Below are 16,731 nucleotides of genomic sequence, written 5' to 3' on the forward strand. Positions count from 1 at the left end.
ACTCGCTCTACTTCACCGCATTGTTCAGTACTGTTTCGCCTCTTTTCTCCAGTCCTGGTCCTCAGCTGCGGTCCTCTCTTTCGCGATCCTCTTCCTTACTTCTTTGCCTGTTAACTCTTGCTCTCTGGCGTTCTCTTTCACGTTTTGCACAAGTAAAACCCTGTTCTTTAAAACGTAATATCAACTCCGCTATCGTTTGTTGACATAATAATAAGAATGAGTTTTCTTTTTTTAAATTGTTTTGGGGAACAATCGTTCGCTAAAATCTCTTTCTTTCAAAATGCTGTGTGATTTTCATCCTATTTCCCACCAGCAAAACGCATCACGGAGACGCGCGATTTCCCGCCAAGAAAAGATGACTTTTTGCTTGACCAAATAAATACGAAATGTTAGATATTTTAGCGGCCTCTACCCTCCCGGTTACAGCCCTCCTTTCCTCTGATCAGTTTTCAACAGTTTTCTCATTTTGCCTGTTGAGGTTACAAGTGACCCGAAATGTTTCTTCCAGCCTTTAATGGTATCAAATCAGCGGTGTTGTAAGAGTTCTTCAAGATGTCAATATTCCCCAACTCAGAAAAATATAATTCCCTGACCTTGAAAAATTCTCTTCCCTGACTATTTCCTGAACTGTGGCAACCCCGCTTTCAGAACCGATTCCGTTGAATGGAGAAAGAAATACACATTTTATCACACTTTTCATTTTATTCGTCTGATAGATTACTCTTTGTAGATGTGGTGTGAAATACAGCTTCTCAAAAAATGAAAATATTTACATTGTACGATATAAGCGACCAAGTAAGGTAATAAATTACTTGCTCGCTGTCACCAAACTGTCAAATCCCCCGTCCCTTACAACCTAAAGACAATTGTCAAAGATATCTTACGTCTTTAACACTCAGAGCGATATAAAGTCCCTGTCATCGTTATATGTTCTTCAAAGACTAACATTTTCGCTTTCTTTGAATTCGAGAAATATTTCAAGTCTTTTCAGTACATCCGGGATAATGAAGGTGGCGGAGCCTCGATTCTGCGCGCGACCTCGTTGCAGTACTTGTCGGGAACACCAGCTTCTCTCAGTTCCTGAAGTTTTCGTCTTTTGATTTCGTCTAATTTCTGTCGCCTGAAAGCAAACAGAATACAGTTTGTCAGTAAGGGAGGCTTGCAAAATTTGAGGTCTTTTACGTTTGAAAAACGAAAAAAGGGCCGACTACGATTTTCGGGAAATGGACAAAAAAAAAGCCCTATTAAATAAATACGCAGGATAAATTCGATAAGACTCAGTGGTTCCTAAAATTAACCAACAAGCACCCCAGATAACCTATAACAGCGTTCAAAGCATTTGAAAGAAAAGAACGTCGTTGGTTGACTCTGACGATTTTACTTCGTGAAAAGCATTGAACAGCCGGCCGCGTAAAAAAACAAAAACAAAAAAAAACCACGTGTTTTACTAACTTTGCATTGACCGATCACGATGACGCGAACTTCGTTCTGATTGGTTTGGGCGGCCGTGACGAGTTTCTTCGACCAATCAAAACTGTTTTTGTAGCTAAGAGGAACACAGCTAAGGCGTCGTCCACACTGCGCCAGTCGAATTTGAAAATGCAGCTTTATTTCTACGGTTAGGCGTAACGTCCACACTAATCCGTCACGAAAACGGAGCTTTTCGAAAACGCTCTTCAAACCGGAGAAATTTGAAAATTTAGTGTGGACGGAAAACATTATGAAAACGGAGCTTTTCGAAAACGATGGCATTACGATAATAATGTAATTTCCCTGCCATAGTTTCCTCAAACACAAATCCAAAATGACTGTTGATCGTTGCGTTTTCAAATTTCTCCGGCGTAGTGTAGACGGAAAACATTTGATGGGTTTTCAAATTTCTCTGGTGTAATGTGGACGGGGCCAAAGATAAATTCTGATTTAAGAATAACTATATCTAGGCACATTTTCACTGTCATTCTTGAGAAAACAAACATACCTAGCTTTAGCTTCTTGGTCCAGCTTGATTCCTTCCTCAAAGAAAGCGTTCGTCGCCTTAATGCGCTCTTTCTCTTTTTCACGTATTTGTTGACGCACTTCTTCTGCATGCTGATGGCGACGGATACCTTCGATTCGGTCAGCGTCTTCGTCTTTCAACGTCTGTTCTTCTTGTACCCTGCAAACATCGAACACTTGATTGAGATAAAAACTCAAACTGCGGTTATGTTATAAGAGCAAGAAATTCACTTTCATTAGTCGCTAAAACATGACTTATGAAGTCTTAATGACATGACAACCTTCGGAATAGGCGTCGAAATAGTCACAAGAACTCGTGCTATTTCTCGATTGGATAATGCAAATCGGAAAATCTTCCGGCGCCTCTATGAACGCTCGTCAAAACCGAATGATCTTTTCGGCAGTTTCCATGGCGGGAAAAAAGTCCGCCAAAACTGACAGACACGCGGGCGATGACTGTTTCTTTCTTCAACGAAGTCGAAGCACAGAAAAAAAGACTATTTGTGAATGTTTGACAAGTGCAATGGGACTCACTTTAACACTCTTTCAAACTCAGCCCTGTCTCTCGCAGCTTGTACAGCCAAGAAGTGTTCCTTATTCTTCACTTGGTCTTCCCGTGCAGCTCTCAACATCTCTTCTGTCCTTTTCCTGTGAAAAACAAGTGCAAAGCGTCGAAGTTAGCGAGAAATTTTGTATAGATAGTACTGTGGGAAATATTCCTTTGGCGATTAATCAGTGGCAGATCTAGGGGAGGGGCCCGGGGGCCTGGCCCCCTTCCCCCCTTGGCTCAAGGTCTTGATCCGCCACTGGTAATCTCAGGTTTATAGGACTGCATTATCGAGCATTACGGACAAGCTGTATAAAAGCAAGTCGACGTGTTTAAAAAAACAATATCCATAACGGAATTAATTACTTTTTCTCTGCCTCTTCTTTTTCTTTCTTTCTCCATTCCCGTTCAGCTTCCTCTTGATTTCTTTTGGCTCTAAGAGCATCCTGGGAAACCAAAATCAAGGTTAATTTTTGACATTACATTTAAACCTCAAAACTAAGGAGTATAACGCGTTCATTGGCCGAGAGCTATACTCTGTTAAACAGAAGTATCTAATGCCCAGAGACCTGATAACTTTGTTTAGAGTCTAGTTTCAGACTTATCTCACGCCAAAAAATGAAAACGAAAGAAGAATGAAACCAAGAAAGTGGATGTAGGCATTTTTCTGTTACCTTTTCTGCTTGTTTGTCTTTAGCTCTCTCTTGCTGTGCACGAAGACGTGCAATTTCTTTCTCTTTTTCCACTCTAGCAATTTCTAGTTCACGCTGGTAGGCCTCCTCTCTTTCCTGTACATAAAAAAAATCGTAAAATTAGAGGTTATGCGGTGGTGAAATTAAAAACTTGTAAAGAGATTTTATAAGTAAAACCCTGTTTGTAAATCAAAATGGCACTGCGTCACATACCGCTTTCTGTTTCAGATACTCCATGACCTTAATTTCCTCAAGTTCCTCCTGCTCTACCTTGCGATCCTTCAGCAACGCGATTTCCTGAGTGAAACGATTAAAGTTACAAGTTGTTGATAAGCTGCTATGTAACTGTGCTGGCAGTGAGACAATTGAATGGAGTTCAAGGTCCAAAATGGGACAACGCACAGTGTTATAGACATGTAGGGATGTGATAATTATTTAAAGGAAACTTTGTATAGTTTTATATCTAAAATATTACATGGAGTAGGGAGACCATTTTTAATGTGGTAGGGATAAAAATCTGGAAGGGCTGTAGCTTTACTAGTGAGACCCCCCCCCCCCCCCCCCCACCAACTCCCTGTGGTTCCTGTAGTGTATATTAAAGATAAATATAATAGCTGTGCTAGCAAGGGTGATGTTACACTTTTTGTCTGTAAGATATAGACCACGTCAAAGGTTACAGGATCAATAACAGCATTGGCATAATACTAGCCTGTAGAACACCAACGTATTTCCGGTTGTCATTTGTCTCCATTGAAAAGAAAAATTTTCTGCAGAGAGAAGCGACAACCAGAAATACGTCTGCATTCGCAAGCTAGCATAATACCTTCATCTACAAATGCTCACCTCATTTGCTTTAGCAACATCTACCATTAAAGCTCTTTGAGTCTCTCTCTTTTTGATTAAGTTCTCCATATCCTCTTGTTGCAATTTTTCCAGATATTGCAACATTGCCTACAACAGAAATGGCATATTCTCACTGTTTTGAACTACATACATCAAGTGATCTAACTTGAAAAAGGTACTTGAAGTGGATATTACAGGGTTAGTCATTCTTGTCTAAAGGCAGTCAGTGTAAAACACAGACTGCGGTCTACAGACCAGGGGTAAAATGCAGACTGAGGGTAAAATGCAGACTGTATACTGTAGACTTCTTAACTGAACCTTGTTGACATTTCCATAATTGAGAGCTAACCATAAACAGGCTAACCACAGCACTATTGAGGCTATCTGACAGCTACTCAGGCTAACTGGAGCGTAGACTTCGACTACGATTAGCCCAAATAAGTCTGTTTACGGTTAGCACTCGATAATGGAAATAACACAATACATTGTATATATTTGTAAAGTATGCAGTCAGCATTATACCCCTGGTCTGCAGTCTGCATTTTGCCCTCGGTCTGCATTTTACCACCGATCCACAGTCTGCAGTTGACATTTTACACTGATCACTCTGAAGGCTTTATTCAACGGGTGCTGCTGGGAGAAAAAGCGTCTTTTTGTATATACAAATGTATAAAAACCTTAGTTTCTTGATCCTTCCTTTCCTCATCCAGGAGTCTACTCTGTTCATTGTCAGTGATCTGTAGCTGTATAACTTTGGCACCTTTGAGCCTTTCAAAGTGAGCTACTTTCTCACGCTCTTCATACTCTTTGAGAGCTTTGAGTCGCTCCACCTCCATCATTTCATCAAGTCGCTTTTCTTCCTCTAGCTGCTCCTTCTTGATCTCAACCTTTTCAATGAGCTGTGCATCACGGATTGCATGACACTTGGCATTCAAAATGAGCTGTAATGAAGCAAGTACCAAATGGTTTAGAGCCGACAGGTACTGGGTTAAAATTAAACAGTCAATATGCACCAAAGTTCAGAGACATGATGAAACTAGTTTCTGAATTATAAAGATTTTAATCTACCTCATTCAGCTTCTTTATTTCGTCTTCTTGTTCCTCCATTTGTTCATTAGCCTTTTCTAGTAATGTACCACTCTCCTTCATGGCCTCCTGAAATATTGAAACCAATACAATACATTTTATAGCATCTTTTGATCCATTTTGAGTTACCTTGCATCTAATGCCTAAGAGTAGACTAGTACTCTACGAAAAGTAGTTAATGATTTAGTCAGTTAGGCACTGACTGTAAAATGGCAGGGGTGGAAATGGATAACATGTGAGTAGAATTTATATAAAGAAGGGCATTAATTTGGTCAAGAGGTTGCTGAAATTCGGGTATTGAATTTAGTAAGAAAATTGTTTATGTTTATTTTGATCCTCCTGGAATAAAATAAGAGTAATTTTCTAATTCATAACAAAACATGGTTTGAGCATCTAAGAACACATTTCAATAATTGTTCACAGAGTATTATACACACATAACGCTTGGTTACCTGTTCAAGGTCAGAAGGTTTAGCATTCTCTTTTCGTTTCAGCTCCATGGTCTGCATAAAGTTCTTACGTTCCTCTGAAGCATTCTGTAGTGCTTCTTTCCTTTGTTTCAATTCTTCTATAGCTGCTTCTCTTTCTGCTTGTGTAGGAACGTGGGAGGCAGACTATAAAAGAGAAATAATATTAAAAGATAACAAGACGTTTATGTACAGTTATATATAATTTGACCCAAGTTGAAAGAAAATTAATTCTACAAGTGATTCCGTAGCAAATTTTGTAGCCCTAAACTATGAAGCGCAGGCTTCTTATTGTGAATTTTATATGCTGTTATTATTATAAAACAAACCTTGATTCGTTGAAATTCCCCAGCTTCTAATATTATAGTCCTTCCAGAAGGATCTTCCTTGGGAACCCTGAACACCAAGGTAAACAAGAACATCAGTTTTCACTTCAACTCATTATTTGTTTCTTCAAAAAAAGTAATGTGAATTTGTAATTTATATTTGCCCTACATGTATATAAACCTCAAGTACAAAGTGCCTACCTAAGTCTTCTGATCAAATCCTTTGTGATCACCTGAATCATTTCTGGTTCTTGAGATTTACCTGGCGAGTTTTTACCTAACATAAAGCAAACAGCAGTTAGCTGATGAAAATTTTTACATCGATATTGGCACAATAGAAGTTAATAAAATAATATTATTATTATACCCAACTTCAAAGTTGCTACTTCATGAAATAACAAAAAATAAGCACTTGAAAATTATCAATTGAAAGTAAGATTGTTTTGCTGTAAAAGACCTTTCCAGAAAAAAAAATTGCCACTACAAAACTAATATTCAACGGTACATGACAACGGCACATATAGCTTTTTATCTAATGTCAGTTGCGAATTGTCAAGTCAAGATATATGCATAACTCACCACTACTGCGCCTGCGGGATCTCTCAGACAGCGCTTCAGCAAAAGCATTCTCTTCTCCAGGTCTTGTCTTCTTTGGTGAGGCAAATAACGATTCATCCTAACAACAGAAAGACGTCTTTCTTAAAGGTTGACCAACAAACATAAAATAAATCCTACGGGATGTAAGTGTCAAAATGCTGTATTGCACTAAGGAAGTATGGAACTTATTAGTTATATTTATAGTAAACTGGTCATGTTTTGAATATTAGCTCTTCAACAGAGCAATTTTTTCAAAGCAGCTAGTTTATGAACAAACTTCTTAACTACAAACAGTTTAACACACATCATTTATTAGCTTTACCCTGAGCACAACTCACGTTGACCAGGGGTTTTATAATAGTAACTAGGGTAACACAATATCCAAGGCAGTTAACCTTGCGAGGCAAAGCCCTTTGATTTATTTTTCCATTTACAGTAAAACCTTCTTAATATCTGTAATGTCAATATTTTTCAAAATATCCTTTCTTTTACATCTTGAACTTCTATTAAAAGAAGTCATAAATTTTTCCGTAAGTAAAGATTATATGCAAAATATCCCCCTGTATTCCCCCCCAAAATATCCCGTTGTCTGAGAAGGGTATTGCAGCTTTAACTATGTTTTAATTCGATTGCTGTTCACAAAATGTAGCTGAAAGAAATTCATAGAAGCTAGAACAAATCCAGCTGTATTGTACCGTTAGAAATTTGGCATGTATATTCCACAAGATACAGCCTAAATTCACTCTTAAATTCGGTCTACTTCTGTTATAAAGTTAATAACGATCTTTCAACGCAGTTGCTAAAATAATGATGACAATATTGGTCTCGGTACATGTAGAAGCTAAGTTATGTATAACCTGGTAATCTTGTATTTTCGATCGACCTTTTTGATAACATACAAACTAAACAGCTACCATTTTTAAAGCAAAGAACTTTTCAAGACCTTACCACTGTGGAAGTCTTGTTTACAGTATGATATTGTCTGGTCCATGATTTTCTAGATACATTAGATCCGGCTGATTCTACCGACCCAACAGTGCTGTTTGGCTGTAGGAAAATGGATTGAATACGGCGTGAGAAACTTCACTATGCTACGATATCATGAGGCGAGAAAACAATTCTTCTACGCCTGGTAGATAACTTGGGTCTTCATGTGAATGGAGGTTTATACTTACCATCTTGAATCAATCTTTTACGCGCTGAATATTCTTTCGTTGTTGGGATGTGAAATCAATGTGGCGAGTCGCTCGTTGCAATGCGAAGAAATATTGCTTTGTTTCCAAGACAACAACACTTACAAACAACCGCGAGGACCCTGGGGCAAACTCAAAATAATTTCGGCCCCAGATTCTCGGACGAAATAGTTTTCAAGATGGCGTCCTTGATGGGTCCCTCTGCGTGTGGAAAGCTTTCTCGACTTTTGCCATCTTTTCTACACTTGAGAGATTATTGCCATGCTGCTGCGATGGAGAATTATCTTTACCACCCTAAAAGTCGTCCTTTGGAACCAGAAGTTCAGACTCTAAACTTGACTAAGACTCTGCACATGGGGGAGATTTCAAGTTGCTTGCAAGATATTGTTATTGATGTTGCCACAAGAGAATCAATGATGCCAAAATTCAGACAAAACATAATTCAAACAAGGCTGATTAATTTTGATGGAGAAATCGCCACGAGGGACAAGTGTGCGCTGCCTCTGATGCAAAATATGTTGAGGGTTGTATGGAGTTCTACCAACCGGTGAGAAATTGAACATAAACTTAATATTTTCAACTACAATGAAAAGACCGTTTTCAGGTTGCCAATACCATCCTTAAAAATCACATTATAACATGTGAAATGTAACTAAAAGTTAAAATTAGTGCATGTGATGGGATACTTACCCCACACCCTCCACCCCACCTTACCTTAGCCACTCACCATAACTTGTACTCCGGATCAAGAGGTCCAGATTCAAGCCTTACCCAACCAAAACTGTTGTGTTGAATTTTTAGGTAAATTGATCAACTCTGAATCTGCCCCTATCTACCTGCTTGTATAAACAGTTCAAGGAAAATTATCGGGATGATATGCCAAAATGCTGAGGGCCTCTCAGGGAGCAAGGGGGCGGGGGGGGGGGGGGGGGGGGCGAGGGAGGGAGGGAGGGAGGAAGGATGTCTTAATAATTTCTTGATCCCTTGAAAATTTCACTTTTACCCACTTGTTCCCTATTAATAAATTCCATAATGCTTTCTAAAAATTTTTTTTTCAAACTTCCCTATTCCTTTGGATATTCCTTGTTCCCTCAAATCAATCCCAAAAAATATCAGGATGCAGGGGCAGATCTACACTGTAGGGGGAGGGTGCAGGGATTCTGCAGCCCCATCATCATCATCTTTTTTCATCATCTTGATTTATTTGAAAACATGGCAAATACATCAGGCATTATCAATTTAATATAAAAGCTACAACTTATTACAAAAGACTATGTATACAGATTAATCTTCTGTAATTTAAAATATTGCTAACTGTTAAAGAAAAGTAAACTAAATTAAAGCCTGTTTTATGTGAATGCCATGTTGGAATTAACAATCGTTAATTTGGACACCCGCTGAGATGAAGCCTTCTTCTTCGTATAATTTCGCTTTTAAAATTTGTTTACCTCACCAGTCAGTTACAACCATTTTACATTTTAGTTTCCCAGGTCTTCTGGAAACCTCACTGACTTACAAGCCTCATGTCTCCGCATATTGGGAAAGAGCACACAAGATACAAGTTGCTGGACATGTTGGGTTTTTGTTATCCTCAAAGAATCAGCTAAAACAAGTTGCTGACAGCGAAGAAGTAAAAAAGACTAAAGAAATTGAAGTGGAGAAGCCAGATATAATTTCTCCACTGTTTCATCTACACACATCTAAAAAAACCAATCCAGAATTTGAAACTGGTTTCTATAACAATTCACCATTTCCCTATCCACACACCTTCATCATGGTGTGCGAGGACATAAAGCAGAACACAAGTCAGTTGGTTGGTCAAGGTAAGGTACAAATGCCACGATGCACAAAAAATAAAGAGCACTCATGAAATTGGCACATGTAGCACAATAGGATTTCATCCACAGAAGAAAGGTTGACGGCATCTTGTTGACAATAATAGCAGTGCATCATACTGGTATAAGAAAAAAAGAAACCCATGAATTGATTTTTTCATGGTTATCATGGCTGGTGGTATTGCTTGGGTGGCGTGTGTGCAACAACAACAACCCAGTCGTGCAACATTGCAGCCATACTCCAGCTAATAGGTTGACCCAGACATGCAGCCTTCATTTTATATCTTTAATTATATTTGTGATTATTTTATGGTCAACTGACGCCTGTCAAAACAAGGTATCCACTGGCCAGTATCACGTGACCATATCATGAGCTCAAGTGTTGAGCTCAACAAGATCATGTGTTTTTTCAAGTTGACCGTTGACCAAGCATTGTTTCTTGATTGAATAGCAGGCTCAAGCCAGGTTAACCTGTTATAATCAGGGCCCAGTGGTCCGAAAGGCGGTTAACACTAACCCAGAATTAAAAGTTTACCAAAGTGTAAATTTTTCTTGTACAAAAACATTTCCACTGCTCATGTTTTGTGTAGATAATTCAGGCTCAAAACAGAAGGCCAAACAATCCAAACAGAAAACGTCGCCTCATAGCTTTTGCAAAAACAATTAAAAAATACATGCTTTTTGTTTCTGATCTATTATCTGTTTTTGGAACGCTTTCAAAAGTATCACTTGCTTATAACAAAGAAATCCCAAGATTCAAAATTATTGTTTTGGACTGTCAGTCAGAAAGCATCCCACAATGATAGGGATTTATTTCAAGACCAATGTATTTCAGGAGGTGGGTGGGGTGGTGGTAAACAGGCAAGACTTAAGAAATTGAAATCTTATACCCCTTGTACCCCTGGTACCCCTGGTACCCCTGATAAGGGGTGCAAAGGCATTGCGTTGAGGTGCAATGCGTTTCAGTGTGCTACTATTATTATTATTATTATTATTGTTGTTGTTATTATTATTATTGTTGTTATTATTATTGTTATTGTTATTGTTATCATTATTATTATATTGTCATTATTATTATGCTCACAGGGATCTCTGTTAGATTTTGCCATATTGGTCACATGATATGGTCACATGATTCTGGTCAGTGGATGCCTTGTTTTGACTGGTGTCAGTTGACCATAACATGGATGTCCAATATCAAAGATGTACGCTGTAAACAAGGATGGCTTTATGAGCTGGAGTATGGCCGCCGTGTTGCACAACGTCATCGTCGTTGTTGTAGGTCACACGCCTCTGCGATCCATGCTGTTAGCAATGTTGACCATGAAAAGAGAGTTGCATGGTTTTCTATTTCTATGCATGCATGTTTTCCTGTTCTTATAGTTATGGTGCTCCGCTTTGGGCTGCCGGAACTCGATTAATAATCAGTACCACATGAAAGTGCTGCTCAACAGCTTTCATTTGAATGGTCACATGTGACAGGGTTTCATCCACAGACTTAAAAACTAGAGCCATTTCGCATAGCATAATGTACCGGATATTAAAAAAACTACATGAAAGTACTGTTCAAAAGCTTCCATTTGATTGGTCAGAGAGTGGTTATTCTAATCTCAGGGCTTGGATGAGACTGTTGACAGACCTCTATTTTCTCGTATTTTTACTTGATCGTTGAACGTACGGATAGAATCGCGAGAGAACTGGACGCCAGCACAAAACGGGAGACTTGACAGGGTAGGGGGTACTTCTGCCATATTTGTGACAACTTTTCTGCAAGATTTGCCCCTGCACTCACTACTACGTTTTATTTCCACCTGCAGGCATCATGTTCTCCTGTGCACGGCTTGTTGCAGATGCTGTACAGAAGCACAATTACCAAATGGGAGATGAGTTGGAAAAACCGTTAGCTACTCAATGTATCCTCACTGACGGAATAAGACTCACATTTATACATTACCAGCTGAATACCTTGAGCTTTAGTGATGATGGAGGCATCAAAAACATGGCTTGGATCAGTCCAGGGGTGTTCATGTATAAAAGGATCGTGTTTGATGACATAGAAAAGAGAGAAAAAACCGCCAAGGAGAGGAAGAGGTTTCGACGTGCAAAGAAAGATCCAGCAAAGCATGAAATAGTGCTAGAAGACTTTAATGATGAATGCTTCGAAACTTTCGTTAAAATGATTGCCAATGGATGCCACGCCAGTTAAAGAGAAATTCAATTCAAATATTAATGAAACAAACAAGCAAACAAGCAAACAAACATTTTCTTAGTGGTGAAAGTTTAAGATGAAAATACAGCGATTTTTTGTTGAAGACTACAAACCTAAACACGTCACTGGAACTTACAGTGTATTTTGCAAATCTCGACCCTCCCACACTGACTTGCATTTGGCCATGTCGCGCCCTGTGTGTGATGCATGAAGTGTGACAAGCCAAAGAGACCTTCGTACAATCGAGCGCCTGGTAGCAGCAGCAGCAGTAGTAGTAGTAGTAGATACTTTTTTTACGAGGGTGACACTTAATAGCAAGTCAAAAAGCTGACAAATGCGTGGCCCCCCAAAATTACTATAACAAGATCTACCAAATCTACAACTTTAATTTAGTAGTAAAAATTAAGAAAAGACAGTTTAAATGAAAACGTACACAAGAAGAGACGGAGACTGCAATGAAAACGAGTAAGAGCTTTCATATGTTCTTGTTCAGCGTTCTTTCAAAATTTGAAATGTTTTCCATGGATATTTTTCTCTTTGGCAGAAATCCCTTTAAATCAATCGTTTCTCATTCTGGTTTATTCATAAAATGTAATATTGGAACATAAATTTATTGAAAACAACCCATTTAAAAATAATAGTACCTGTATAATATAAGAGATTTGCTTGCGCGGCAAAAAATTGCATGGTTCCTGTCACGTTACTTACCATTTCCCAAACTTGACTTCTTTTATCGAAATTTGATTGCACTATGGCAATCTCGTCTTACCTGGTATTCCTTCCTTTCAATTTCTTTTGTTTTGTTGTTGTTGGAAGATTCTAAAAGCTCAGTACTTGACACAAACTTTTGAAAACGTTCCATTGTCTTGGGCGACTTGACGGGACTTGCGAAAGTCCTGGCCTTATCTGAGGCCCCGTCCTCACTGCGCCGGAGAATTTTGAGATGCCGTCTTACATTTCAGTGTGGACAGAAAACAATTTGAAAACGGAGCTTTTCGCAAATGATGACCTCAAAATAGTCATGGATTTCCCTGCCCGAGGTTTCCTCAAACACGTATCTAAAATAACTGATGAGTGTTGCGTTTTCAAATTTCTCCTGCGTAGTGTGGAGGGAAAAGATTTTGAAAACGGAGCTTTTGGTATTGTAAAATGTGGACCGCTAAGGTAACCAATCAGAATTCTCCTTTTCATCGCAGACCACTTCAGCCATATAATATATTCAGATGTTTTCCAAAACTTAATTGGTTTCACTGGTTTCATTTACTTTTTTGTATTAAGAAAGATTCGTGGACAACGTTTAAAGGAAATGAACTTTTGAGTTTTAGCTATTTTTCCACCCGAAAAAGTTGAAAAAAGTAGCTTTCAAACCCGTGGCACTCCTCCCTAAGTATACGTTGTTACCTTGCGGGGGAGGGAGAGTAAAAGTGGTGACGTAGGCGAAGATTGCCAAACAAACTATGGCGACGTCGACGGAAGAAATCAGTGGGAATATTGAAATGGCTGCTCCTTTAACTCCTTCCTCACACGTCCAGCTCGCTAAACAGTGGCTCTACCAACGAAAAACACAGATGAAACCCTGGGCGGAATTTTTCAAGAGCTCGCGCTTTAGCAAACCGAAGACAGTGGCCGAAGCGGGAAGAAGGGTTGTGAAGAACTTGGAAGACTACCAAAGCAACTACATCTTGATCACCATCCTTTTGTTCTTTTACTGTGTGTAAGTACTTCTTTGATAACCTTTGAGGTTTGCGCTTTTAAGGAGAAGAATTCTTTGCTGTTATCCTGTATTTGCTTAAGGGATCAGCTCTTGGCTTAAGCGAAACTGACATGTTTTACACCGTTTCTACACTTGGCTGGTTCTTCATCGATGTCAATGGTAATATTCTCATGTATCTGTCGTTAGTCCTTGTCAAGTTAAAGGAGCTTCCTTAAATGGTACACTATTCGTTTTAAACCCTCTTTATCGAGAGAAATATGTGGAGTATTGGTTGTGAAAGAATTATATTTTCAAGGGAAAACCAATTAGCAGTTCACTGCGTCCGAATAAAGCTACTGAACTTTGTAAAGCTTGATTGCAATACCGAACCGTGTTCTTTTTCGCTAGTATAAAGTCTTCTTAAGAATGATCGGCTTGAACATTTAATTATTTTTCCTATAAGGAATTTCTTCTGATATTAGAAACAGGCTACATTCTGCGCTTGCACGCATATTGCTCAATGTTTATGAACATGAAAAACATAAGCACATTCTTTCTAGAATGCTACCATATCCATGCCTACACGTTTGTGGTTCTTGCAATCACAACATGCTATCATTACGCTGTTAGCCACGAATAAAGCAATTCAATCAGGTATAAGATCTGATTATTTTGTAAAAATGTTGGAGTTTGTCCACTGAAATGGGAAGGTCTGAGTTTTAGTTTTAGCAGGAGGTCAAGGGGGAGAGCAACCTCGTCCCTGGGTGCTTTTTTCATCAAACGTGGGAGGGCGACCTCCCACATTTGAAGGAGAAAGCACCCTGGGGACAAGGTTGGGGGAAGAGTGTACTCCCCTAAATTTGGTTGGGTAGTACAGCTTTACCCTGCTGTTTTCCTATTGCCCATCAGAATATTGGCTTTCTCTACTCTACATTTACATGTGCTGACCAAAAAAAAAAAAAAAAAAAAAACAGGACACCATCTTGGACCAGACCTTCCAGGAACAATGTCTGTTGCTTTGGTTTGTGTAATGTTTAAACATTATAATTTTCTGTGAATATAATGAATATTTTCTATTGCCTTTGATAGCCTTACATCCCCACTACTGCTCATTGCATTGTCAGTTGCTGGAGGTGGCTGCTTATTCGTATCATACAAAAACCAAGGGAAAAAGATTAGAGTGTTAGGTGAGAATTTTAGTACAGACACAGATCTGTGATTTGATATTGATAAAAGGATCCATTTGTATCATCTGCTTGTATCAGGCAAAACAGTTTACCAGACAGCATACATTATCATGTCTTAACAGATACATGTATGTCATCTGTCACTGATATAGTTAGAATGTTTAAATTAACTGGTCCCCTTTGTCTAAAGAGGTTGTGGTTCTCAGAGACGCTATCCTATGTATAAATCACTTTCTAGGGGATATTGTTAACATCACAAAACCAAAAACACTTATCCACTGGATGAGTGATTTACCCAATGAATAGCATATTTGCCTATTCTTGCACACACAGAGAGGGCCACATAATTTAAATTAGGTACATAACAAATGATTGTTTACAATAACTTATTATTAGGTCTGCTAAATATGGGAACTCTTGGAAGCGAGGTGGCCTCATGGTTAGTGCACTCATTTCTGGATCAAGCAGTCTGGGTTTGAGCCCTGGCTGGGGACATAGTGTTGTGTTCTCGGGCAAGACACTTTACTGTCACAGTGCCTCTCTCCACCTAAGGTGAATAAATGGGTACCAGTAAATTTAATACTGGAGCTCCCTGGGATGGACTAGCATCTAATCTGGGGGGAGTAGAAATTGGCTCTGTCACTTAACCTCTTTAGTACGGGAACTACCGGTACCAATAACATTTACACTACCAGCACTAGAAAACTAATGTTTACATGAAATTATCCTTGTCCAATTTGTAGGTCGTGACCTAAGCAGAGTGGAGCAATATGGACTTGTTTTATTGATCAGTCTTCCACTGTTCATTCTGGGTTCAGCAGGGTCAACGGTCTTTTGGGTCATAGGTGTGTAAATGCAATGTTTATTATACATAGAAGTGAAAATACATAGAAAATACACTACTTGTAAAATCCATATGAAACTTCATTCACGACCTGAGTAGCATATGTTCCATATCCTTGCTAGTGAGGATATTGATGACATTATTTCCCACTTTTTCATGGTTGTTTGTGCAAACAGTCAACAAAAATGATGAGCAAAAGTTTTTCTATATATTAATAATTAAAAGAAAATTACATGGTGGCTTGGTGCCCCTACGTAAGGGCATAACAATGCTTTCAAACTATGATTTGATCATTTGCATAAGGGGCTACTGCAATCTTGTAATAAAAATACAGATTGGATGTAACAAACACTGTGATATTTGACTATATTGGAGAGTAAACAAAAGAAACCATGCTCAATTCTTTAAATATGTAACCAACTCCATACTTCCAAAATTATGACATAAAGGAACCAAATTCATCTATTCCGGGGTCAGAAAACTCCCTGATTCAGTGCTGGGTTATTATGACTGAAATTAAATGTGACTTACAAAGAGCTGTGTTGTTTTGATTTTCAGGTGCCTCATTCTTTGTAATTGGTCTCCATGCTTCTCTCTTGAGTACATCAGACACACCCGAAATAACCGAACAAATAACAATGGAAGAAGTTTAATTACAGATAAACCAAATGCAACGGGAATTGAGGACAAGTGAAAAAACAAGGGACAAAGCAACGTAGGATAAGGACTTGGCTTTGGAAAGTCATCAATATTGAACATAGTGTGGAATGGATATTCTCCCTACAGTATTCAAATAACTGTTGGTTCCCATTCGCATTGTCTGTATCATCCTTTAATAACTGTAAAAAATTCATTTTCTTCAAAAACTCTGCAATAGCTTGTGTGGTTTTAACTTATTTTTCTGGGAGTATTTTGATAAAGGTTAAATATGGCTCTGATGTACAAATAATAGATGGTTAAGTTGAAAAGCGATGTATATTGCTGGTATATTTAATGAGTGCTCTACTGCTGAGCACTTAATAATTGGGACCCCTTTCCTCCCTTGGATTCCCATTTTTTGACTCCTCTTGCCCTGTAGAATTCCTGTGAGTCTTGTACCTGTGGCTTAGTGAAAAGAATGACATAAATAAAAGAATGACATGTTATCTGTCTTGATAATACTTATTTGCTGACTTGTCCGGCCCCTATCATCTCTTGAAAGCTACACTGAATCTAAT

At 38.6% G+C, this 16,731-nt stretch overlaps 3 protein-coding genes across 3 annotated transcripts; 2 read left to right on the top strand and 1 right to left on the bottom strand.

The window, feature by feature from the left end:
* Positions 1 to 669: 669 nt before the first annotated feature.
* Positions 670 to 7,781, bottom strand: LOC145493441 (cilia- and flagella-associated protein 45-like). The gene is made up of 15 exons (XM_081472911.1): positions 7,729 to 7,781; positions 7,502 to 7,600; positions 6,536 to 6,632; positions 6,158 to 6,233; positions 5,960 to 6,026; positions 5,616 to 5,777; positions 5,146 to 5,232; positions 4,755 to 5,018; positions 4,078 to 4,185; positions 3,448 to 3,531; positions 3,217 to 3,330; positions 2,909 to 2,988; positions 2,530 to 2,643; positions 1,979 to 2,155; positions 670 to 1,120 (listed from the first exon to the last, which is right to left on the bottom strand). Exons 1-15 carry the CDS (start codon positions 7,729 to 7,731, stop codon positions 988 to 990), a joined length of 1,665 nt encoding a protein of 554 aa, XP_081329037.1. The 5' UTR covers positions 7,732 to 7,781; the 3' UTR covers positions 670 to 987.
* A 27-nt stretch (positions 7,782 to 7,808) lies between these two features.
* LOC145493444 (large ribosomal subunit protein mL37-like) lies at positions 7,809 to 11,800 on the top strand. Its single transcript, XM_081472915.1, has 3 exons — positions 7,809 to 8,293; positions 9,229 to 9,569; positions 11,399 to 11,800. The coding sequence occupies exons 1-3, from the start codon at positions 7,809 to 7,811 to the stop codon at positions 11,785 to 11,787; spliced, it is 1,215 nt and encodes a 404-aa protein (XP_081329041.1). The 3' UTR covers positions 11,788 to 11,800.
* Positions 11,801 to 13,243: 1,443 nt separating this feature from the next.
* LOC145493445 (prenylated Rab acceptor protein 1-like) lies at positions 13,244 to 16,663 on the top strand. The gene is made up of 4 exons (XM_081472916.1): positions 13,244 to 13,504; positions 14,573 to 14,670; positions 15,414 to 15,515; positions 16,073 to 16,663. The coding sequence occupies exons 1-4, from the start codon at positions 13,248 to 13,250 to the stop codon at positions 16,165 to 16,167; spliced, it is 552 nt and encodes a 183-aa protein (XP_081329042.1). The 5' UTR covers positions 13,244 to 13,247; the 3' UTR covers positions 16,168 to 16,663.
* The last annotated feature ends 68 nt before the right edge of the window (positions 16,664 to 16,731 follow it).

Source organism: Orbicella franksi, chromosome 7 (assembly GCF_964199315.1).
Source record: "Orbicella franksi chromosome 7, jaOrbFran1.1, whole genome shotgun sequence".
Lineage (NCBI taxonomy): Eukaryota > Metazoa > Cnidaria > Anthozoa > Scleractinia > Merulinidae > Orbicella > Orbicella franksi.